The sequence below is a fragment of the Alligator sinensis genome, unplaced genomic scaffold, assembly GCF_000455745.1.
Source record: "Alligator sinensis unplaced genomic scaffold, ASM45574v1 scaffold829_1, whole genome shotgun sequence".
NCBI classification, from domain to species: domain Eukaryota; kingdom Metazoa; phylum Chordata; order Crocodylia; family Alligatoridae; genus Alligator; species Alligator sinensis.
Window position 1 is genome coordinate 834,600 of NW_005842399.1, and position 24,561 is coordinate 859,160.

Here is a 24,561-nt window from a genome sequence, read left to right on the forward strand (position 1 = left end):
GCCCTCCTGCGCCGCCTTGAGAGCGGGCCCGGGACAGCTCCGGGGAGGGCCCTGGTGCTTGGGGCAGCGGCGAGCTATTATGAAACCGTGGGAAAAAGTTCTGGGCCAGCTTTCCGGAGCCATCGCCCTTCCCCAGGCGCGGGGGGCTCCGCTGGGCTGAGGCTCCCAGGAAGGAGGGGAGCTGGAAGTGTGCGTGACCGTGCACATGGGTGGGAATTAGGCACACAAGGTAGAGCAGGGAAGGGAGGGGGGGAAAGCCCCCCCCTTCAGGCTCCCTCCTGCCCTGGCATCCCAGGACCCTCGGGCAAGGAGAGGTGCCACCCCCTCCCCAGCCGCACAGCGACTCTCCACCTGCCGAGCAAGAAGAGCGGGAGCCCTCCTGCCCGGGTTGGGTGCAGTGTGAGGGGGGGAGGCCTCCTCCCGGCTCTCCTTTTCAGTCCTGTGTGACTTTTTCCCAGAAATCCTGCTTTGGGGGTTGTTGGTTGTCGCCGTGTTGATCCGACTCGCTGTTTCCCGACTGTTTCCAGCCCAGGACGCACTTACGTTAATAAAAGTTTTCTGCGGCACGCCTGTTAAGGCATTCCCGGGCCTCGTACCTCGCGTAGCTCGCTTCTGCGGCACGCCTGCTCGCTTCTGACAGCACGCTTCTGTCGCGGCACGCTGGTTGGGAAACACTGGTCTAAGGACATAAGCATGGGGAGATGCGACATCTTTCGTTAGACCAGCTTAGTTGGAAAAAGGTCGGGGTTGGGTGTTTTCTCCTGGTGGTCTCGGGTGCATTTCCCGTTCTCCTTTTGATTTTTGCAAGTCCCTGTTCATGCTGACCTGTCTCCCTGCTGTGCCATGATGATGTTTCAGAGCTGCCGTTAGAAGCTTTGAAAATCATAGTGAAGTCGGACTGGGAGGGACCGGCGGAGGTCGCATCTAGTCCAGCGCCCTGCCCGAGGCCGGATCGGCCTTGTTCAAACCATCCTGTAACATCTGTATGTAAATTCTGCGTAAGACTGGTGTCAGCCCTGGTACAACACAGACCTGACACCCTAACCTGCCACGGGGAAAGCAGAGGGACCACGACAGCCTGTGTCCTACTTCTGTAACGTGTCAATATATGCTCAAAAGATCCCTGGCAGAGGGCTGTGCCTCCCTTTGCTTACAGAGGAGGGGAGCTAGTTTGCAAATATCAAACCACAGATAGGTCATGTAGCTAAAGACCAGTGCTTAACAGCTGGATCTGTGCTGTGGTACTCGTAGCCCTGACGCTGTTGGGGTCCCATCACTTTCAAGACTTGGAGTAGGAGTTCCTAACCCCTGCCTCCCTCCGCACAAAGTACCCAGATAAAGTTATAGTTCACATGCAGTCAACTGCAATTCATCAGAGTACAGGTTAAGTTGCAAAGTAGACGGCAGGCCTGAAAGATGCTGCTCACTTAAGCAATCTGTGCTTTTTACCAGCATGACGTAGATAAGTGGATCTGGTATGCACAGAAGTAAAATACACCGTGTGCAGTGATAGTCAGCCAAAAGATCCTTTCGTCAGAGGTTTAGATCAGTAAGTGAAATGTCAAAGATGCAGAAGTATCTGTGTCCAGGAAAGCTTACAGCTTTGGACCTTGTGCATGTGATGGTTGTTTTTTTGCCACGTGGGTTTTCCCCTCTTTTCCTCCCTTCTCTCCCTGCTTGGCCTGGTGCCAAATCCTGTGTGCCAGCGTGGCTCCTCATGAGTGCAGAGCCCTGTTCACGTAGATCTCGTCGCTTTAAAACCAAATATTGTATCAAAGAGTCACTTGGTGGATATGATTTGGAAAATCACACAATTCCCTTTTAAACTTAACCACGGTGGTTGCTGTGATAATGCTCTGTACAGGATTCAGTTTTCCCCGTTTATCTTAAGTTCTTGGCTTGTTTGACAAAGATCTGGAAACCTGTCAGTAAACTTTTCCTATGCGGTGACTTAGGCCCTGTTTAAAATTTTAACATCGCATCACTTCATGAGGGTAGGGTTTACTGGAGAAGAGAACTCTAAAGGATGTATAACATCATGAGTGTTTGATCGTATCCTGATCATCACTAGGAGAGCAAGCAGGGTGTTTTATAAGTATATGATCTCTGTTTAAAAGTGATTTGTGTGACAGGTTGGGATTCTCTGGCCTCAGAAGGAATATTTACATTCGGGTGACATGTCAAGTGCCTGATGGGGAAGACCTTTTTTTTTTTTAAAGAGACACTTGTGTTGACCGTGGCTCTTTCGGTTTCAGCAAAAGACATACTGGATGCAGGATGCTGGACAACAACTAAGATAAATCAGCAAGGGGAGAGGGCACAGGGGGGTGATGAGAAATGTTCGAAGAGAAGCTACCGTGGGTTAGCCCTCCTGAAGGGATGGACACCGGAGCAGCTCCTCACTGGGTGTAAATGGCTGTGGTTTTATTGAAGTCAGTAGAGCTACGTGATTTTGCAGTAGTGGGAGGTTTAGCTCTGTGAAGTCACAGTTTGTTAAGGCCAATGTGAAGGATGAAAGGAAGGACAACAAGGAATAAAGGTTGCAAAGGGGGATGGGGAATTTCAAATCCAGGCACAGAGGAGGGCTGGAAAAATAGCAGAATGAAATCAAGGATGTGGTGGAAAGGGAGGAAACACACAGAAGGATGGAGAAGGGGTAGAGGAAGGCACAGGGGGACAAGGTATTTGAAATGGTTTTCAGGTATGTCTGATGGACCGCAGCACACTTGTGAAGTGATAAAGTGGGATGGCGAGGGTTAGAAGAAAACCAAATTCATGTTCCTCAGGTATGTCTAAAGACACATGGATCACGCTTGGACCAACAACAGAGCGATGAGGCTTCCTGAAGCCTGACAAAAGCACAGGGCAGGCCAAAGGGGATCCAGCTGTGGATCCCAGCAAAGGATTTGAGGCCTGGAGGGACAGCTTTGCTGCGATTGTGAGCCTGCACAGCGACACCGCAGACAGCGATATGTTAGAGAGCGTTCTGTTTAGCTACCAGAAAAGCTAGCTTGGTTGCTACAGTGATGGGCATCAAAATAGGACTTTTGATGATGATTATTATTCTACTCCTAACAGCCAGAAGTCTCGGTCGTTGTACGAGATGCTGTACAAACATGTGGTGGGAGACATTTGCTGATCCAAAGAATACCAATGGATCCGGTTACAAAACCAAACCCTACTACTCTATACGTAGAAAAGAGGGCTCCAAAAGGAATAGAGGCTGCTCCCCAGGGAAAAGGGCCTTGCACTATGGAGAAGAAGGATATCTTACTACAGAGTTAATCCTTGCAGTTTAACCCTGCCTTTCCCCCCCATTTGTTTGGTAACACAGAAGCAGAATAAGGCTCTGAAAAGAAAGCCCCAATGGACGGACAATGTTACACCCACTAAGCGGAAACGCACGCTGCCTGCATCCTCTCCGCTCAAGAAACGCGCCAAGGAGGTTGACGTCAGTGGGAAGGGAAATTTGGCATCAGCATTTGTTCCGAAGAAGCACCCGACTGACGGGCAGGATGAGAGCACGAGACCTTTTATTAAGACATCCAGCTTGTTTAAAAACAACCCCGAGATTCCAGAAATCCCCAGGTATTCTGAACAAACCGCAATGACGTGCTATTGCTTTTGCTTGTATAAAGCAGGTTTCCTTTCTTTTTTATTTAGGAAGGAATTAGTTAGTTAGTTTATTTCTTTTTCTTTTATTTGTCCGTTGACCTACATTGGTTCTCAGCCTTTTTTCCCACTGAGCTCTCTGTCCCTTATAGTCCAGACCTATCCAGCACCCCTCTCCTTTTTTAGTGTTCTAGGTAAGTTAAAAAATCTAGCAGGAATCAGAGAGACGGGATAGTCGCAACACCAAGAAAGAAAGAGCCGATGACTGAAAAAGACCTGATTCCATTTCCACGGAAGTTTTTTTAGGGTTTTGCTTTCAACTTGTGTAGCTATTAGTGGTATCGGGCCTAGGGTTTGTTGGTATTTTCCAAAGACGCGTGGCAGGAAGGACCCTCGGACGCTTAAAACAGATGCTGGACAGCTTTTGAATCGCCCATCTGGTGAAAGAGAGGCCCAAAAGCTGGAGTATTGTCACAGTAACAATTTGCTGACTAGCTAGGTTTCCTTTTCTGCTGCCCTGTTGGGTCATACAAGTAGATTTTAATGGGAGCCATCGTTAAGGAAAGCCGATATTAAAAGTAAAAGGCTGGGTTTCTTTGTATTGTCCCAGAGAGTTGCATGTTGCTTTAGGGATCCACCAATTAAAAGCAACTTCAGTGTCTGAGAGGGGCCTTTTCTTATGGTTGGACTGATCGTAGTCCTTCCTTGAGTGGGGCCCATGCAGAAAGGAAGCTGCGATTGGTTTTTGTACTGCTACAGCCTCTAGTTCTGGGCTGGTTTTCTCTGACTGGGAAAGTCGGGCCAGACTGCAGTGAATCTGGACCACAGAGGGAAGGTGATGGGACTCACTGCTCTTACCCTGTTTTATACTGGTTTATATGTTGTTTTTAACCTGCTTTCCAGAGGTGCAGTGCAGCTGGTGCAAGAAAAGGTTTTCACTTCCGATTCTTTCACCCAGCTGGATCTTCATCCCCATCTGGTGAGTCTGGGCTGGCAATGGGGTTCTTGGTGTGTGGCTGCTTTTATTTGTTGGTTCTGAATGGATGTTGCTTTGGGAGAACGTGTATTTGGTGCTGAGATGCAGAGGAGGACTCTCCATAAACACCAAGATGTGGGTCTTGTTGCCCTTGTTCTTGGTGACTCGAGGGAGCTGTCTTGCAGTCTGGATGAACTTTGCAGCTTCTGAGAGTGACCATTGCATTAATACCCTGTCAGCGCCCCTCGCTGTGCCCCATCCAGCACCAGCAAATCACATCAGCCCTACCTGCAGCTGCCCATTTCAGCACCAGCAGTCCATGCCTCACCAGCCCCTAATCCTGCATTGTCAGCTAACACCGATCCCTGCTGCATCCCATCCTGTATTGCAGAGCACCCAAAGCTCTCCCATTTGTCCTCCCAGCATTGATTCATGCCGCGGTACTAAAAATGTTGAGTACCACTGGGAAGACTAAATTTTATAGTCCAGTGTTCCTTGACCCACGAGGGCTAGTGGTATTTTGATGGATTAGTACAAATAGGTCAAGCATCAGTGATCTTTTCCAAGTGCTTGTCCTGAAGTAGTGACCAGTAAGAGAGAACATAGATCTTCTGCAATCCAAAGATTACCAAAGAGAAATGTGTGAGTAACACCTTCTCATCCTCTCATTGACTCCTCAGGTATCCACAATAACCACTGTTTTGAAGATGTCTAGTATGACTAGGTAAGTTAGTTAATGTGTCAAATATTTTGGACTTCAATAGCTCACTCTAGCTGGGGATCTCCAAGCACTTTGCAAGTCTGATGTCTTAGCAAGCACTCACAACACCTCAATAAGGACTGTGAAGGCTCAGCACTGTTAAAAACCTGGCTGAAAAGTCACTTGCAGGCTACACAAGTCATTGTTGTGCTGGAAATGAAACCCAGGAGTTTGTGCTTTTAATCTTGGACATTAGCCACAAAACCCTCCCTATTCAAATTCAGCATAGTTATTTTCTTTAAACTTTATTTTCAAAAGTTGCCTTTTGTGATACAGTCTTTTGTAGTGATTGGAGAGACCTAGGTTGATGTAGACCCAGGTGCATAAACTTTAAAGCCGTTGACAAGTGTTACTGTGCCACAGTTGTGTATCTGTGCTGAGGCTGTGCTGTGGTTTGTGTTTTCTAAACTTACTTTGTTTGTTGCGTAGTGTCCAGAAGCAAACTATTCCTGTGCTGCTACAAGGCAAGGATGCCCTGGTGAGATCCCAGACAGGTTCAGGTCAGCATTTAATTGCCAGTATTTCTTACTAAGGGCATGTGTAGATGAAACGGGCTCCAAATTGAAGCAGTGGGTTTTTGAAAACACTGCTTCCATGTAGGGCCATTTAAACTCCTTGCACTCCTGTCTTGCACACATGCCGCTGACGTACCTGCCTCTCTGGTGGTGGGGAGGTGAAGGCGAGCTGCTGGCAGGTGGAGCAGTCCCTGGGCTGTGGTGGGGGGGCTGGTGCTTCCCTCTGCAGCAGCAGTGGCTCCCTCCAGGTGGCACCCGGCTTGGGTGATCCCGTGGGGCACCGCAGCTGTGGAGGGAAGCACCAGGCTCCCGCACAGCTCAGGCAGGCAGGCTCCAGGGGGGCAGGGTGGAATCAGGCTCGCCACTTTTCTTGGGCAGAGCCTGTCTTCCCGGGCTGCTGCCAGGCTGCCTGCAGGGCTTCCTGCAGAGCTGTGGAGCTACACAGAGCCCGGTGCTTCACTCTGCAGCTATAGGGGCAGCAAACTAAAACTCCTCAGAGGAGTTTTAGTTTGCTGCACCCCAAGTCCTTTAAGGCGCATTACAAAGCTGAATTTCCTACAGCGGCTGGAATTAATGTGCAGTACACCGCCGAGACGTGCACACCTTTAAAGCGGTGCAAAAGCATTTAGCCCGCTTTAAAGTGTCGTGCACACATGCCCCTTGTTTCATCTACACACGGCCTAAGGGAACACATTTAGTGGATTGCTTGATTTGACCCAAAGCATTGCCTTCACCTGTTACAGTTGGTCAAATGGACAGACCAACAGCACGAGCTATAGGCAGGCATACTGTAGACAGGTGCTGGGCCAACTTCTTCTATGCAGCTCTGCCAACATGGCTCAACTCTGACATGCAGCTGCCAGCTATTGCAAAGTCCAAGGAGACCTGTGTTGTATAAGGACCATTTTGAGTGGATGCTGGGCTCAAGAAGCCCAGTGCATCCAGCAGCAGCCCAGGTCCAGATCCAGCAACTCAATTATCAACTCAGTCTCCTCAGAGCAGTATCTAATTTTGTCTGTTCCCATGGGTGGAACATTTTATGGACAGAGCTTGGAAAGATCCACTGTCTCCTTTCCACCATCTGACCCCATCAGACTCACCATTAGAAATTTTCACTTTGAGTCCCCAAAACCTCCAGCCCCTGACGTCACTTTGAGAGCGATGGGATGCATGTTTCCTTCTGGTACGCTTAGATTTCCTGAAGCTTTTGAATTTTACAATTTATATTTGTTGTTTTTTTAAATGACAAACTTCTTGCACTGTCTTCCTTCCAAAGGTAAAACTCTGGCCTATGGCGTCCCACTGGTTCAGTCCTTGCAGGGGATGAAGTCAAAAATACAGGTACTTACCGCAGAAGAAAGCATGTGTTGAAACTGAAACTGGCCTGGCCAAAGCACCGGAGATATCCCGAATGGCACATTCCTGCACCAGAGCCCCTCAGGGTGGATTTGGGACACTAGTGGGTCCTTTCCACTTCTGACTTCTCTGACTTTGCTGTGCATTCACCTTAGTGATGTTCTGTCTCCTCTCTTTGCAGCGCAGCGATGGGCCTTATGCACTTATATTGGTTCCAACAAGAGAGGTAAGTGGCTTTGTCTTTTAAGGGTCGTGCAAGCATGTTTGAGTTTGATTTCTGCTACTTTCCAAGGACCCTGAACATTTGGCACTGAGTCCAAGAAGAGCCAGGTTGGGCCCTTGAGGACTTATGGGCCAAGTTATAATTGGGAAGTGTCTGCTGTTCCACTGAGTCAGCAGTTTTTATGACAATTGCCAGTGGTGAATTTTAACTAAGTGCCTCCATACCCATCTCCAGAAAACATCCCATTTTGTCAGAGAACTTGTTCTCTTGTCTGGGAGGCTTCACCCTAAAATCCTGAGGACTGTCAGTCTCACCTTGATGTTGTATCTTGAGAATTGTCTTTGAAAGTCTTCCTTTCACCTTTAATTTAACCAAAAAGAATTCAAGAGCCAGGGGAACATTTCAGTTGTCTTCCCTTTGGGCATTTAAAGTACAGGAGTCTGATACCTGGTCTCTTTCTCTTCTCTCAACCCTTTACTCAGATCTGCTCCCAGGTTCTTCTTTTGCTATCAGTGTTGGACAGTAATAAGCCAGAGAAAAACATCTAAGTTTCCCCATGTGTTTCAGAATTACTTGGAGATATTAGAGGAGCTCCTTGATGGAAGGCATGGGAAAGGACTAGTGTGTCTAGCTCAGGAAAGGCGCATTTGCAAGTAAAACTGGCGATAGCCTTGAAGACACTTACTTTGCAAACTTATGAGTTTATGCAAATACTTCATTTTAAAAGCCCCCTTTTAAAATCCATCAGCAAATGCTGAGGATGAAGCTACCAGTTTGTTTCTTCATTAAACTCTCCTCTATTTGATTTATTTTATTTGCCTTTCAGAGACAATTTCAGAGTAGGGCATCAACCTTTTTTCCATAACTTCCGGATGGAAAATTGATTGCAGGTATCTAGTTCTTGGCATGATATTTTATGCAACCTGCAGTACAATATCTCAGCTCAATACTGAGGAAGGAAAAGGCTCTGAAGCTATTTAAATTTTTACAGCAGCAAACTTGCTGGTTCACTAGGATGCTACATGAATACTAAGCATATGAGAATAGTTCTCAAGCTTGTTCTGAAGGCATACCATTGAGTACATTTACAAGGCTGGTTCGTCATTACTGTTGGCACTCTTCTTCTGCTGGTTTGCAATAGCTTCTTTGGTAACCTGGCAAATAAATAATGTTTAGTAGTTTGCTAGTCTTTCCTGCCAGAGGACTTCAAAGAACTATATTTCCTCTAAATGAACTTTTCTCATGTATGTGGGTTCCATGAACTAAGGTAGATTTGTAGCAACTATTAGCAGCTGGGCAAACAGAATCATAGAAACTTCAAGTGACCCAAAATCAGCCTATAAGTAAATGGATGCAATGAGACAGAGAGAGACCCATAAGTTCTGGGCACTGGTTGCTTCATAAACTCCTGCTTTATATTTCCTTTCCCTCACAATTTTCCTCTGGAAATGGTTCCATTTTCCTCTATGCCATTTTGGTGGAGTAAACCCAGTGTGGCTTTGGAGAGCTGGCTTATCAGTGCATCACCAAGAACAAAAATGTCAGCAGAAGCGGGCACTGCTGTGAAAGGATTGTTCATAAGTCCGAGCCAACAGAGGGAGCACAAACCACTTTTTTTTTTTTTTTTTGGGTATGGGTCCAGATATAATAGAAGGGTCTTCCTTTGGCTTGAATATTCAATGGGTCAGGATAAATATGGAGTTGGGGTTTGTTTGGGTTTTTATGATAGAGATACCTTGAAATCTAGTAACTTAAATCACTGGATTATAACACTGTGAAGAAAGCACATTTTGAGCCCCCAGATTGCTGGGTGGTGCCTTTTAGTACAGACCTATCAGGCTTTCATGACACTTACTCTCCTCTGTTGATATCTACAGCTAGTATTACAGAGTTTTGATACAGTCCAGAAATTGCTTAAGGTAAGTACTGCATCCTGTATTTCCTTCCTGCTTATTTCTGCGACTTTTGTTCTAAGACACGAAACACCTTCAGTTCCCCTTTCAAGTCAGGTGGGAGTTGAAGGAACACAGCATCTGGCAGGCTATCTGGTCCTTCAAGAATAAATCCAGTTCACTTTTATTTTAGTGTCCAAGAGAAAGCACAGTACGTTTGAGTTTGATTTCCCCTTTGGATGCTTCCAGCTATTTGATGAGCACGTAGGTGCTTAAACAACTCTCTAAGATATTATAATTCTTACAGAAGGCCAGAGGATATTCGAAAGGACTTCTGTACTGTTTTGTTTATGGAGGTTCCTGCCTCGTTTCAATAGGCTCTGTAGCTGCGACTGGCCGCACTCGTAGCGGCAGGTACCCTTTTATTAAAACTGATACTAGACCGGGAAGGTTCTGCGGCAGACTGGGAGTTAAGGCATCAATTTGCCACTTGAACTTTCATCTCCTTTTTTAATTTGTTAAAACGAATTGGCTCAGTGTTGTTAAGAGTAATAGAACCTCGCTCACAACCACTTCCTGCCCTGATCCTGTAAACACCTCAACTTGTGATTAACTTGACTACTGTGAGACATTTGATTGATATGTAAGTTAGTATTTAAGTAACATGTATAAGCAAGCATTTGCAAGATTGGGACTTCAGTCTGTTATTTCCCATGCTTCCTAATAACCGGATGGTTCCCCAAGTCCTCTTCTATCACAAAACTGCAAAGAAAATTACTTTTCATTATATGAAGATGCTTAAATACGTTAGTAGGTTGAGGGGATGTTGATAAGCTCATTTCCCCCAGGGAAGAGTAGTGTGCTACCCAAAAGCTGGCCTATGTCTATCCCAACCATGCAGTTGGTTCAATACAAGGTATCTACCACAAGGATGCTTGCCTCTCTCTTAAAATAGTTTAGCCATTTTTAAATTTGTAATGAGATGTCATGAATAGAAGATCTTTTGATCTGAATGTTGAGCCCTGACTTCAGCACTGGCCAGTTTTGTTCCATCAAGATCTCTGGGACACCCAGTTAATGATAACCTCCAAGGGGGAAAGAAATTGGGGGTTTTCACCCTTTACATGTTACACAAAAAGAATTAAAAACAACGTCGGGATAAAACCGTGTTATAATAAAAGAAACGAAGCACTGCTTTGGTACTGGCCCGGCCTGGTAACATTTTCAAATGAGACCTAAATCATTTGGTAATCCAGTGTTTTTGGAGAAGGGGCATAGGTTATGCTTCCATACCTATAAAAGGTGCTTCTGTACATGGCTGGAAGTTCTTCTTGAGATGGGCACTTTAAAGCTCCTGGGATTTTGGAGGGTGTATTCCAGAGATGTTGGGTGTCTAGAGGTTTGGCTCAACAGCCTTTCATTATCATTCCAAAAAAATGATGGATGTTGGACTAGGTGTTCGAATGGCCTGCTCCTTTAGGGCAGCTCTTATGGCTGCTTGACATGCTAAGAGTTGTGCAAACGTCTAGCCTTTCCTTAAGCACTGGATGCGTATGTGCCATCTGTAAAAGTTGCATTGTCTCTTTTCCTTCCTCCCTCTTGAAAGAGATGCATGTTTTGTTTTCATCTGTAAAAAAATGCACTGTGCTACATTTGGATGGAGACTATAATAATCTGGTTGAAGTGTTGGAAAAATTCCTGCCAACTCCAGGGGGAATGAGATTTCATCCTAAGAGCCTTTGCTAGTCTCTCTCTCGCTCTCACACGCACACATACACACACATTTATATAAAGGTCTTCTGTTAAACTGTATTTTGTTTCTTATTTTGCTTGGCCGTAGGAAGATTTTTTTCTTAAAAGCCAAGAGAAGGACGTAGAATTATGCTGTGTCTTTGAACATTTAGGCTATGCGGGGAGGAGGGAAAGAATATGATGATGTTATTAGAAGTGATGCAAAAATGATTGCATTTCCATCTTCCCAAACAACACTGGAAGCAAGTCTCATACCCAGAATTAAAGCTACTGCTGATATTTAACTGCAGGTGGGACAGTGCGTGTGGGTTGTCTGTTAGATCAAATCAGATGCATGCAGCTATAAACCCGAGTCCTCTATCTTTTTGTCAAGAAAAATCAGGTTTTGATTAGTATCTGTCCTCTTATTAAGAAGAATTCATGTTGGTCTGGCTTTTTCCTCACTGTAGCCATTTACCTGGATTGTGCCTGGAGTGCTAATGGGGGGAGAAAAGAGGAAATCGGAAAAAGCCAGGTAGGAAGCCAACTTCTTAAAATTGTATTTTGGGTTTCTTTTGTGTCCTCAAGCCCTTTCATCTGTCACTGTTGTTTAGAGTGACTTTTTACTGGGAGAGAAGCCTGTGACTTGGATCAAGCTGTGAGCGCCCCAGATCTTACACAAAACCAGTGCCTGGGTCAGCAGGGAGCATTCAAAGCCCTCCGTTGGCTCTATTTTTAAAATGTTGATGAGCCTTCTGAGGAGATGATCCCTGTTGATGTCAATATTTTTTCTTCTCTGGCAAACACCTATATTTGCTTAGTGTACAATGTTGGCTGCAATGAGAATGTGTTTGTCTAGGGGAAAACAACTGCTTTTTATTTTTCTGGAGTTAAAATGGTCTTCGTTAAATGTAAGAAAATAATCCTGAATTATTTTCAAGATTGTATGTGAACGTTGGAGTGGTGTAGGAGATTGCACGATCTCCATATTTTCCATTTTTTTTTCTGCTAAATTGGGGTGAAAACAAAGAATTTTGATATTCTGTGCAAAATAATTCCCCCCCGCCCCCCTTTAGTTTTGGGTCAGTTAAAATACTCGGTTTCAATTTCAGCCTTTTAATTTTATAATATAAAATACATTTACAAATTAGTTTGTCAAAAGAAAACATCAACATCTTAGATCTTGAAAATATGGAAATGGAACTTTCTGTGCTACCAAAACCTTTCGTTTCAATTATTTTTCTAAACATTGTCAAAATTGTACCTGGTGGATATCAACTCTCAAGTCCAGATATCTGCTGGTACTGAACTAGGAATAAGCTGTCAATTATTTGATTTGATTTAAACAGATTACGTAAAGGAATAAATATCCTCATTTCAACTCCCGGCCGCCTGGTTGATCACATCAAGTCTACAAAGTGCATTCACTTCCATCGTACCCAATGGCTGGTTCTTGACGAGGCAGACAGGTATGTTTCTAAGTGCTAATAGAGCTAACACCTGCGGGCTTTAGGGTTTAAGGCAACCACCAAGTGCCTTGACTTGGGAAGAAGTGTCCTTTATGGCCATATTATTCTAGTTACCCACTACAGAAATTCTTGCACCTTTCTCTGAAATATCTGGTGCTGGCCATCATTGGAGATAGGCCCCTGGCATGCTCTGCCTTGGGACTTAAAGCGTTCTGAATTGACTCCCGAAGTTTTGGGCCTTTTCTTATTCTTCCTTCCATAGCTTTTTTCATGGTCTTTCCCTTGTTTGCAGGATCCTGGACATGGGCTTTGAGAAGGATGTGACTGTCATACTTAATGCCTTAAATGCAGAGAGAGAGAAGCGGCAGACTGTCTTGCTCTCTGCCACGCTCGCACCAGGTAGGCCATAGAGCCTCTTTAAGCAACCTAAAGCACAGGTGACTGTGAAATAGTTGTAAGGTCTCAAAAAGAGTCGTTGCCAGAGAATAGGAGCTTCTAGCTCTTGTCCTGGGCTTGGCGTACTGGATTATGTGCCTTTTTTGGCTGATACATTTCTCATGCCACAGATACTCAATTTTGTCTCATGGTTTTGCCAGTTTTTAGGTGGTGTTTCACTCCAGTTTCTCGCTGTACTTTCCTGTCCCTTTCAAACTGCATCAGTTGTCTTTAAAGTCCACATATCATTACCCATTTCATTATTGTCCCAGGAGGTGATAGGGAACAATTGCAGTATGTTTTGCTTTGCAAAGAAGCTCCTGCTTTGGGTATAACGGTTTTTCTGTGACTTCAGGTGTAACAAGGTTGGCCGATATCAGTCTGAACGATCCAGTCAGCATTTCTGTTGTGGATGAAACCTGGGACAGAACTGAACCTGAGCTGGAACCAGTTCAGGGAGCAGTTTGTTCCCCAGTTAACATGGGGCACAGCAGCTTTGCTGTACCAGAGAAGCTCAAGCAGCATGTGGTGGTTGTTCCCAGCAAGTTGAGGCTTGTCACCTTATCAGCTTTTATCCTCGGGAAGTGCAAGGTAAGGCTTCACTCGTGTTGTGTCTTTGCCTTGAGGGATTATGGGCCTTTCCAGCTCCTCCATATCTGTGTGGTCTTGGAACAGAACAGGAGACCTTCAAGTGGTCCTTGAAACGCAGCGGCTTGAAAGCTGTGTGGGTTAACCCAGTATTGTCTATGGGCCAAACCGCATTAAATCCACATCTTGGGCTCAGTCAAGGAATTCTGGAGCTGGTGGCAAACTCGACAGGTAGGGTGTAAGCATACCCACCAAGTCCATTTGGAAACATGCATGCTGTAATGCTAACAGTAGTCAGGCTTGGGCTCATTCTGACTTCCTCTGCTCAGGAGTCCTGCAGCAAGGGGCCATCCGCTGTGAAATCTCTGCCATCGATGTCCAAGACTCTTGGCACAGGCACTGGCGGCTGCAGTGCCCCAGTAACAGTCAGAGAGAGGCAGTCTTTAATATAGTAGGGTCCTAGGCCATGCAAGATGATGTGGATTACATCCAGAACTTGCAGTCCAGGAACCAGGGGAGTGTTTGAGGCCTTACTGTGCGGGCACAGCGTGCGTTCCTGCAGCATGTTATTTGTCTCCAGGATATTAAAAATGCAGTCCTTGGCACAGATATATATAAAAAAGGCCTTGTGCATTTTCTTGTCCTCCCTGCAGTTTGAAAAATGCCACAAGATGATCATCTTTTTCTCCAGCTGTGAGCAAGTGGAATTCCACCATGAACTCTTCCTAAAAGTCCTGTTGGGAGGTGCAGAGTCTGACCAGCCTGGGCATCCACTGCCTTCATTCCCAGGCCTGAGGTTCCTCCGACTACATGGCAACATGGACCAGGAGGTGAGCACAACACATATCCATTAGGAGGGCAAGGAGTTGTAGTGAGAACTGCTGCCATTTGCCTTCACTTGCCTTTATCCCCTTTCCTAGAAGAAACTGGTTTCAAAGCCTCTGTTGGTTTTGGTTCTACAGACACTTTCCCATAACTTGTCTGAGGTCAAACTGATACAAGGGAAGACGTCCTACTGGTATATGGTACTAGAATTGGCATTTGTCACTCACTGTGTCGTTGAGTCTATGCATGTGTGTTTCTAGCCATGCAGTACGTGTTTTTATGCTCAGGGGTGTTAAGCTGAGCAAAAAGCCTGCAGGTGAAGAGGTCCATAGGTGGAGTCTTGCAGGAGATACCTTCCCCCTCCTTCCTGGTTCCATCCCTTACAAGCCCTTCTAAATGTAGCCCAGGACTGGGAAGCAGGAGGCTTAGTTTTTGTACCTGGTTTCTGTACCTGATTCCGTCACTGATTTGCTCTGCGACTTTGAGTGAGTCAGTAAGGCCCTAGGGGCCTTTGTTTCTCCATCTGCCAAGGAGAAGAGAGAGATTTGACTTGCTTTTGTAAAATGTTTGAACTCAGTACCTGAAAGGCACTGCAGAAGGGCCAAACATCAGTGTGTCACCAGGTTTGTACAGCTGCGCACACTTAACCCATCCCGCTTTTGTGTAGGTGTGCATCCATCTCTCCCGGCTAGGCAGGGAATGGCTTTCAAACCCAAAGAAACCGTCAGTCTGATTAAACTGACTGTCCAAGTCCAAGTATTACACTGTATAAGTTGGTGGCCCTGTTACGTAGAAGGCGGAACAGGCTGGTTTCGGCTGCAGAGAACAATGCCCTGACAGACTTCCCCCTCCCCAAGGGATGGTATTAGCACTCGAACAGAGATTGCCCAACGACTAGGGCTGGTATACTGGCGTAAGCATACCAAGCTTGGCTGACTTGCTGATTAGAATGGAATTTGATACTGAAGTATTTACAAGGGCAGAAGCGTATGCAAGTGAGCATTCACAGCAGAGGCTTTGAGTAGGAGAGGAAGGTCCCTGAAAGCTCAGTAACCCTTTCCCTGCCCCTAGCCTGTGCAGGGTGGGGAGTGACTGCCCTACTCTGAACAGCACAGTGGTGACAGCAAATGAACAACACTCCTGCAGCAAAGCGAGAGGTGAAGAGCCATTGTTTTTCTCGCTCGTTCCTGTCCTGCGGAGACCAGGAACATGTGGTTCGCTGTCCCTGCATTCTGGCCTCTCCTCACCCTGCCTGCCTGGGAGAGCAAGCAGGCCTGGCCTGGCCCAGCTCTAGCCTGACCAGCTGTTAAGGCAACAGAACACCACTAAGTACCTGGCACCAGGGGAAGGGTTTTGCCTTTTTAGTACCCAGTGTGTAATTAGTGCTTGATGTCTTCAAATTAAGAGCATTAATGGAGCTAAATTGTGGATCCCATATGGTACTGCTGAGCACGGCTGCTGTCATTGTCAACAAGATACAGAGCACTCTCTTCTTGAATTTTTGTTGGGAGAGGCTTGAGCACATCTGAGAAACCCAGGTTTCCAACCTCCTTCTTCAGTGCAGAACGATCTATCCAGCCAGGGATTCCTCTGTGCCATTAGGAGAGATGGCAGTTTCACCCAGCTCTTTGCTATGCTAATTGGGATCAGATTGGGAGCAAGTCTTGGAGCATGAAAGCAAGGAAAGCTTGTGGGGATGGGGGCAGATGGAAATGTGCTGGAGCCAGAAACAATAGAAGGGGTGGTATGCTTAAGGCACATCTAAATCTTCTCCTAACTGCACCACTCTAAGGAGAGCTTGACTATGGTGCTGGCCGTGTGCTTAGGGCTGCTCCGTGGTATCTGTTCCATTCGTTTCTATGCCTGGGCATGAAATAGATGGTGCTCGTTTCTCAGTGGTATGGCAAGCCTCCCTAGGAGGCAGTTTAACCATTCCCCATGAGGCTAGAGAAACCATGAGCTGGTGGAGATCTAGAGAGGCTCAGAAAAGAAGACTGTCTGTGTGCACTAATCTCCCTCAGTGATTAGAGGGCAGGGAGACCAGGTGAGAGAGTAAGTGGGTGCATCAGTCTGTCTCTGAATAACTAGTATGGTGTTTAACATGAGCTTGAGGGAGTGGTGTGAGTCAGCACCTCCTTGCTTCACAGAAAATCCTCTGCAATTTAGAAATCAGCATTTGTTCAGGAAAGTCTTGGCACTGGAGAAGCAAGAGGTTGAGCTGGGAAAAATGAAGGTATCCTGGGTAAGCTTGTGCAAGGTCCTGGAGGGGACGTATCTGCTGGGTGTGGAGAGTGCATCGACGGAGCTTTGTGGGAGTCCAGCACTGGAATAGCAAGGGTCATGACTGTAGGGCCTCCTCATGTGCCCCCTGTGTCCTCCTGGGGAAGCTGATGGATGGTCTTGCTTTGGAAAGGTCCTCACCATTTGAGAATGAAATCCCTGGCAAGAGTGAGTGCCTCCCTGGCAAGAGCTCTGCGTGGTTTGGCCTCTCATAGCAGGAACATGGGGGAACTCGTTCATAATCACGGTGCTTTAACCAAACTTGACCGCTAGGGGGAACCTCTTGTGCTCTTCCAGGCAGGTATTGATGAGGCAGTACCTAAATTAGCCTCCCTCTAATCCATTTTAAGAAGCTTGTGCCTTCTCTAACAGGTCCTTTCTACACAGATCCAGATGACCCCTTTAGCATACTCCTATCAGCTTAGGTTTCACAAGCCCAGCACATCTTGATTTGGACCCAGGGATTTGGGCTAGTCCCAGGCTCTGTGCCTCCCATGATGCCAGCCACTGTTGCCCTTGTTTTTCCAAATCCAAGAAGTCCTCCGCAGACTCGGTAGAACCTTAGGAACCCATCCGCTTTTCTTCTCAAAGCTGGCCAGGAAATTATGGAGCGTGCATAGTCTTTTATTATAGCCTACAGTGTCTGGTCCGTCACTTTACAACTGACCATACTGTGCCCTGTTTTTCATCCTCTAGGAAAGGACTGCGGTATTCCAGGAGTTCCTACAGGCCAAGGCTGGCATCTTACTCTGCACAGTAGGTACCTTTGAATGTCACAGAAAGGATGGTAAGGGTCCCAGTGTGGTAGGCAGTGCTGTCTGTGGTTAGACAGGGTATTGGAAGACCTTGCTTCAATCCAGTGGTTTTCAACCTGTGGTCGTGGACCCCTGGGGATGCACAGACTATATCAAAGGGGTCCACAGACTATATCAAAGGGGTCTAAGGAAAGATGACTATGATCAATCAAAAGTATGTGGATACCCACACGTGCAATTCAGAGGGGCCCACACTTCCATTCAACATTTTTTGGGGGATTGCAAATGAAAAAAGGTTGAAAACTACTGCTCTAATCTAATCCTGGCCCCCTGACCTTGGAAAAGTCAATGATGTGTTCTGTCTCAGCTTCTCTGCCTTGTGCAGCAGACCGACAGCTCCCTCTTTGTAGACTATTTTGCAAACCATTGGTGGAAGTCACCCAGTATAAAGAGCAAAATCTTACTAATCTATTGCATTGGCTGTACAGCTGCCCATCTTGGAAAAGGTGTTTCTTCATGACTTGCCCTGCGTGTGCAGGAGACAGAAAGCAGACCTGATAACGTACTGTGCCCATAGCTGCCAGGTAAATTGGATGCAATGTGGTATTTCCAGTCTTGACAACTACCCCAGGGTTAAAAAAACAAAAACGTGCTGGGATACAGTGGCAGCATAGCTAGAGGACTGTTTCATTAGGAATGCACTTGTTCTGTTTGCCCTTCAAGCTTCCTGTAAGGATGGGGAGGGAAACACCTTTACTCCATTGGAAGTTCACTGGCTCCCTTGTGCTGCGGTGGCACCTCTCGCATCTCGCTTCTGACCCATCGGTGCCACAGCCAGCCTGCTGCAATGGTGCAGAAGGCTGCGCGATTTGCTCTCTAATCGTGGCAGCTGTTGATCTGAAAACGTGTGAATCTTGGCGATTTCTACCCACCGCAAACTTGTAAATTACAGCGATCGGGAGTAATTAGAGCTGAGAAACCCTCTCCAGCTCTGAAATGACTCTGGTTGTTGCGACACCTTCTTCTTAAAGGAAAAGGCTTGCAAGCTTGTGGGGGGCTGCAGAGGAGGTCGAAGTTTATGGAAATGCTGTTTGCAGTGGGTTTGACTACCCTTTAGGTGCTGGGAGAGCTTGGACCTAGGGCTGCCAAATGACCTAAGGCATGACTTGCAAAGCATACTTGTCTTCAGCCGGCCCTCGCCCGAGGAACCTACAGCCCTTTGTTTTTTAACCTTGATCAAGTCACTGAAACCCTCTGTGCCACAGTTTTCCCAGATATCACAGAGATAATGTTTTTCTTCCTCAGCATCAAGACCACTGCAAGGCTTATTAATTCACTGGCTTGCATGAAATGCTTTGAAGGGAAAAAGTACTTGGTAAATGCTAAATACCCTCTAACTAATATTTATTGTGATCTGTGCATCTGCTGGATAGAAGAGAAGAATTTCCCAGGAAGACTCACGTTTACTGACATTGCATTGCCTCTCCAATTTAAAAAGCAGCAGGCAGGTTTATTTTAAGATTTGATGGGTAGTAAATGCGAGTTTGCTAACAACTTATCACTCCCTCTTCTGCTGAAATGCGGGAGGAACATAAACACCTCAGCTTTTCTATGTAGCGCATGTTCAGAGTTGACAGGTCTGTGGTTTTGTCTCCTTTTCCACCATCAATATACAAATTCACAACTGCTTTAAGTAGATGGGTGAAGTACAAAGGTAGCGAGCACCGACATTCATTCATTCATTCATTCATTCATTCATTAGTTAAGTTTAGTAAAATGTAACTGAATATGCTGCTGCTCTGCTAATGCACCTCGCTCCTGAATTTCAGTCTCTTCCCACCTCTTCCAAGTCAGTGTACCCAGCCCGTGCCACCTGGGCATTTGTTCACAAATGGCTGGGTTGAGAGCTCCTTTTCACCTAGGCCTCCACCTGGGTTTGAAACCCAGGATTCCCAGAGATAAAAGATGACTTAACCCACCGGTCTTTGTGCCATAGTTTAACTAGATGGTTCTTAATCCCTGAGACCCACGGTGCCTACTGGATTTTGTGCCAGAGTAGAGTAGCTGATGTGGGGGCTTCGTGCTTCCTTCAAACAGCCTGTAGGCAGGTGTTGTCACCACCTTAAGCACAAATGTAGGTCAGGACACTTGTCCCATCGACCTGACCAGTCCCGTGTTTTGTGTTCTGCTTTGTTCTTTAAGCCATGTGTGTTGTTTCGAGCCATGATGAGGTGGCTGCAGGAGTGTCTCTCTGGGGATTGGTGATCCTTAGTTAATGATATTTCTATTTGGCATGGACACATTATAGACAGCGGGGACGTTAGTGTTGGTTCCCTTGGGTGGCACGAGTCTGTTCATGGTCTCCAGCTGCAGCAGGGCAAGGTGGGAAGAGACAGAAAAGGGAGATTTGGGCAGATAAATAGGATGAAAAAGGGGAGAGTGGAAGGAAGACCACTCAGTTGGGTGCTGGTCTTAGGTGTTGGAGACTTGGGTGCAGTTCCCTGCTCTACTATGGACCTCCTGTGTGGCCCTGAGTCGGTCACTAAATCTCTATGCTTCAGTGCCCCCTATTTAAAATGGGCATAACAGCACCCGGCTCTGCTTCCCAGGCAGGATGGGAGGATAAATACATGAAAGATGGGTGAGGTACCCAGTTCCTGTATTGATGGGGTCTGTATAGATGGTTTGGATCAAGAAGTAGGCCAGACAGTAATTCCAGATTGCACATGCCCCTCCAAACTGATACCACAGGGCAGTCAGGAATCGTGATAACTTCTAGCCTACTGCTCCAGCACTCTGTTTAGAAAGCACGGGTTGTCAGACAGTCGTTATTGCCCCAGTAACAGCACAAATATTTCACAGGCAGGAATTCTTGGCTCTTTACTGTAAAGCCACCTATGTGCTTTGTACCCACAAAGTGCCAGGGTCTTGCTCACTCAGTGCAGGCTTGTGCTGCTCAACAAAGACCACTAAACAAACAAAAAAAAAGCCTCTCTCCTTTTTGTCTCTGGCTCTCTTGTCTCCTTTGCTTCTCTTCCTGCTGTGGCAGTCCATGAAACGCACTCTTTCTGTAAATAGTTTTTATTTTGACTTCTTTTCTTTTCTTTTGCCATGTAGTATAGCCTGAAAAGAAGAGGTATTCCATCTCTGAAGGTATCCTGCAATTTTATTTCTCTCTCCTTTGCTGAAGTTCTGCACAGCTTCCTTCGGGATGTGCCTTTTAAACAAGTTCATCTCTTCCAGGGGGAGAGGAAAGATCATTTGGAGACTGTTTGCTGTTTACTCAGTCACGCTAACTCATCTTGCCAGTTTTCTAGCGGCCCCAGCCAAGAGCTTTCGCCTCTGACAGCTTCTGTGCTCTCTCCTTCCTCCTCTGATTACGCAGCCCAATCTGTCACCCTGCCGACGGGGGTCTCTACCCTGCTGATGGCTTTCCACACTCGGCAGTAATGACTTTTGGCAGGCCGGGAAGGCGCGAGAGCTCCTTCCCCAGCTTGGAGAGCCGTTAGGCCCTCTCTCCCTGTTAGCTAAAGCACTTTGTGAGGTTCTTTGGTAAATAAATGAGTCATTTTAATCCAACTGACAGCCTGGCACCTGAGCAAGCTGCCTTCCATCTGTACTTCTAGGCCTCATGTAGGCAGCCAATTGTCAAGCCCAGGGCCTTCAAGACCTCACCATTGAGTGTCTTTCAAAAGCAACTTTAGCGATTTCTTTCACCCTAATTAGGTTGCACGAGAGGGATTGAGCCAACCGAGGCCCTTGCGAAAGCTTTGTGGCCATGGCTCTTCTGATACCTGGTGGTAATTCACCTTGTTTTCTAGTTAGCATCCTCAGGACCACCCCTGCCCTAGGCAGCCGGCTTGATCTGGTGCCATGAATCGGCGAGAACAAAAATTTCAGCAGCCCTGATGGTGCCCCAGGTTGGCTGTACCCTGATGCTGTGCCCTTCTGCGGCTTCCAGGCTCACTGCAGATGGGACCAGGCAAGACACGTTCATTGCTGTCATCTTTTTTTATTTCCTTCTCCCCTTGATCTGATGTGGTTCCTTTCATTTTGCTTCTGTAAAATCCACCCCCACCCTGCCGAAAGGATTATCACAGCTGAAACCATACGGGGAGACACCAGTTGGGGGGTGGGGAGGGGAAGAGAAGTCCCTGGTGTAGCCCAACGAGGCCATCTCCAGTGATTAACAAGCAGTGCTGACAGCCAGCAGAGGGGAAGAGGAATCCAAGCCCTTCCTCATTTCAGTGAGACTCGGAGCAATGGAAAAACAGGGATCTGTTTAATGGGACGCTCTGTGGACTCACTCAGGCATGCAGATTTTTTGCTTTTTTCCTCATCCCCAGGTCTCCGTCATCTCTCCTGCAGCCGTTTGGCTCAGGACTGCTCCAGCCTCTGCTTTTACAGGAGCAGATTTTGCACCCTTCAGTAACAGCTGCCTCCTTTTTTTGTTCTTGCCTTGGGATTGCAGGCCCCAGTTTTTATGGTTATGCAAGAGCTGCTTACTTGCAAAACGATTAAGTAGATGCAGAGTTGTCAGTATGTGTGCCAGTAGGTTTTTTTGGGGGTGGGCTTCAAAAACGAAGGGGGCTATAATCTGTGGGTACAAAACTCCAGCGTGAAGCCACGTGTCCTCAGTTAAACTGCATTGTCGTTACTGACTTGCATTGTCCAGTCCCTGTTCTGCTTAAACAAATAACTGATTCTGACTGTCTCATTTATAAAATGAATCAGCACAAGTCAGAATTTCTGCCCATCCCTGCTGGGTGCTATAAATCCTATTTTAACTAAATGGGTCTTAGAATGGAATCTGCTCTCTGAGCATCACGGTACCCAGCAAGCCAAAGGAATATGATAAATCAAATTGAAGTCTGCTCCTGGGAGATAGAAAATAAATTTTGGGTGAAATCTTGATCCTATTGAACTTGATGGGAATTTTGACACCGATTTCAGTGGGGCCTGGAAATGACCCCAGACGTTTGACAGCTGCTAAATGTGATCCCAATAAATTAATTGGCAGTTTGTCACTAGTCTTCTGTACCTCTCTCAGGTGCCTTTCTTGTGGAGAGGGCCAAAAAATATTGTAAGGCAGTTTATGAAGCAGGAGTCTCTTAGCATTTGAGGTCCACCAACAGAGAGAGTGGGTTGGTTTAGACTCCCATAGCTTAATTGTATTGTGCTGCTTTTCCAGTAGGTAATAAGACCACAGAAAAGCCAGGGGGACAGATACTGAGTTTGCAGAACCCTCCAGTAATCAGTAAATGCATCTCTAGTCGGCTAATGTAGTCCCTAAGGGCATAAATGCCGATAATTGGCAATCTGACCCGAATACTGATAATAATCCTGCACAGGCAGAATAGTCTGGTGAGTAAGCATGATTTTAGGAGTCAAGAAGTCCTCTTAAGTACAGCTCCTGCCCTACCTCTGTCTTAGGCTGGCCCTTACCATCTTAGCCTGCCCGTCTGCTTTTCCAGGTGGAAAATGGGGATAATACCATTCAGTGGTTTTGAGCCAGAGCCTGAGAACTGAAGTCCGGTTGGAAGAAGAAGGGTACATTTACTGCTTCTTCCCATACTGCCAAGTGGGAGAGAGGGTGCCTCACAGGGAAAAAAAAGTTATGAACTGCTGACTTTATGGAAATATGGGACTGAGCAAGCAGTGAAGAGACCAGGCCGATTGTCTGCGTGCTTTGAGAGAGTATCCTGTCGGGTGACAATCCACAGTTAGTCTTGGTGCTCTCCTGATACGTTGTGCGCATTTTCTGCATGCTCACTGTGTGCTTCAGCATTTCTTAAAGCTGCTATTTTGCACCTCTGCTTGTCCAGCTCTATGAATGGGGCATTCCTTAATGCTACCGAAGCGGGTGTCATGGCACGTGGCTCCTGTTGTACCGCAGTTGGAGTCATGACACAACTCGTTTGGGGCGATGGGAAAGCTTCTGCTGCCAGAACATCAGCTTCCGAGTCTGTAACGCCTGTGGGAGTTGCTTGAAAACACTTCAGTGGGTGGCCGACACGTTTTTAGTACATTAGGCTTCCGCTTTACATTCGTGATCTATTCCGTTTTGGAACAAGCCAAAAGACGCATGTGTGCCAAACATTACCTAATGAGTCCAGCCTGCACGCTTCCTCTCATTGAACGGCACAAGTGCCCGTTCCAAGACCATGGAAGGACGTGACTCATGACACACAATACCAGCAAGGGGTGCTGAGGCTATTTTTTGACAGTACTTGAAACCCTAAAACCCACTGGTGATCTGCAGGGCCCTGGGTAAGTCAAAGGATCTCACTCGGAAGAAATGCTTCCTTCGTAAGTCACTGGGCCAGCCCAGTGGCAAATGCACCAGACAACAGCCCCAACACTTCTCTGCAGGGCTGAGGTTCATCTCTTCACTTCAGAACCAGTCCAGGATAAATACAAGGGATAAGTCAGCCTCTGTCATAGACTCCGTGGAGGTTTTTCTCTCTATTGAGTTGCTCTATTTTTATCTGAGAACCAAGTGATCTTGACTTAAATCCATCAGGAACACCAAATGCATCAGAGGCTGGGGAGTGAATGAGGTTGCCTTGCTTAGATGGCCGTCTTGCCCTGTGACCTCTTAATCTGGACCCAATGTATTTGAGTATGAGCCTCATGTCTCATCTCCCGGTAATCATCAGTAGACCAAAGCACGGTTTTTTCAGTCCCCTGGCCCAGCAAGGGCCCTGCTAGGGCAGGACATAAAGCTCCTTGGTTGTGGATCTCCCTCTCCGAGCAGATCTGGAAAGCAGTGGAGCTATGTGTAAATAAGGGTGGCAAGATTACAGGGTCCGGAGGAGAGTTTTGACCCGGATTCTGAAATGGATTGTGAGCCAATAAAAGTTATTAAGGAGGCAGTTGATCTGATCTGACCTTATTGAAGCAAGAGAGCCATCAGGAATTCATGTTTAGGCTTATTAGGGAAATCAATAGAAAGGGGTTTCATTTCAGATATAAGCAAGGCTTCCAGTATAAGAGAGGAGGTGCCTCCTAAATGCTTGAAAACCAGCATCTGCGGTTAAAGTAATGGTGAGAGACTGAAAATGTTATATTTTGTACAGATGAGAGTACTAACCCTAGAGATCATTAAACCTGAATTAATTTTTTTAAAAATTGAATTCCCTTT

At 46.5% G+C, this 24,561-nt stretch overlaps 1 protein-coding gene across 1 annotated transcript in view; it reads left to right on the top strand.

The window, feature by feature from the left end:
- The window catches only part of DDX31 (DEAD-box helicase 31), a 67,411-nt gene that overhangs the window by 2,639 nt on the left and 40,211 nt on the right, over positions 1 to 24,561 (top strand). The window contains exons 2-14 of the mRNA XM_006029805.2: positions 3,335 to 3,588; positions 4,516 to 4,591; positions 5,269 to 5,312; positions 5,778 to 5,848; positions 7,140 to 7,204; positions 7,401 to 7,445; positions 9,320 to 9,361; positions 11,536 to 11,600; positions 12,415 to 12,534; positions 12,827 to 12,933; positions 13,325 to 13,560; positions 14,211 to 14,387; positions 17,359 to 17,418. Of these exons, the coding sequence (XP_006029867.1) occupies positions 3,335 to 3,588; positions 4,516 to 4,591; positions 5,269 to 5,312; positions 5,778 to 5,848; positions 7,140 to 7,204; positions 7,401 to 7,445; positions 9,320 to 9,361; positions 11,536 to 11,600; positions 12,415 to 12,534; positions 12,827 to 12,933; positions 13,325 to 13,560; positions 14,211 to 14,387; positions 17,359 to 17,418 (1,362 nt within the window). The remainder of the gene's footprint in view (positions 1 to 3,334; positions 3,589 to 4,515; positions 4,592 to 5,268; positions 5,313 to 5,777; positions 5,849 to 7,139; positions 7,205 to 7,400; positions 7,446 to 9,319; positions 9,362 to 11,535; positions 11,601 to 12,414; positions 12,535 to 12,826; positions 12,934 to 13,324; positions 13,561 to 14,210; positions 14,388 to 17,358; positions 17,419 to 24,561) is intronic.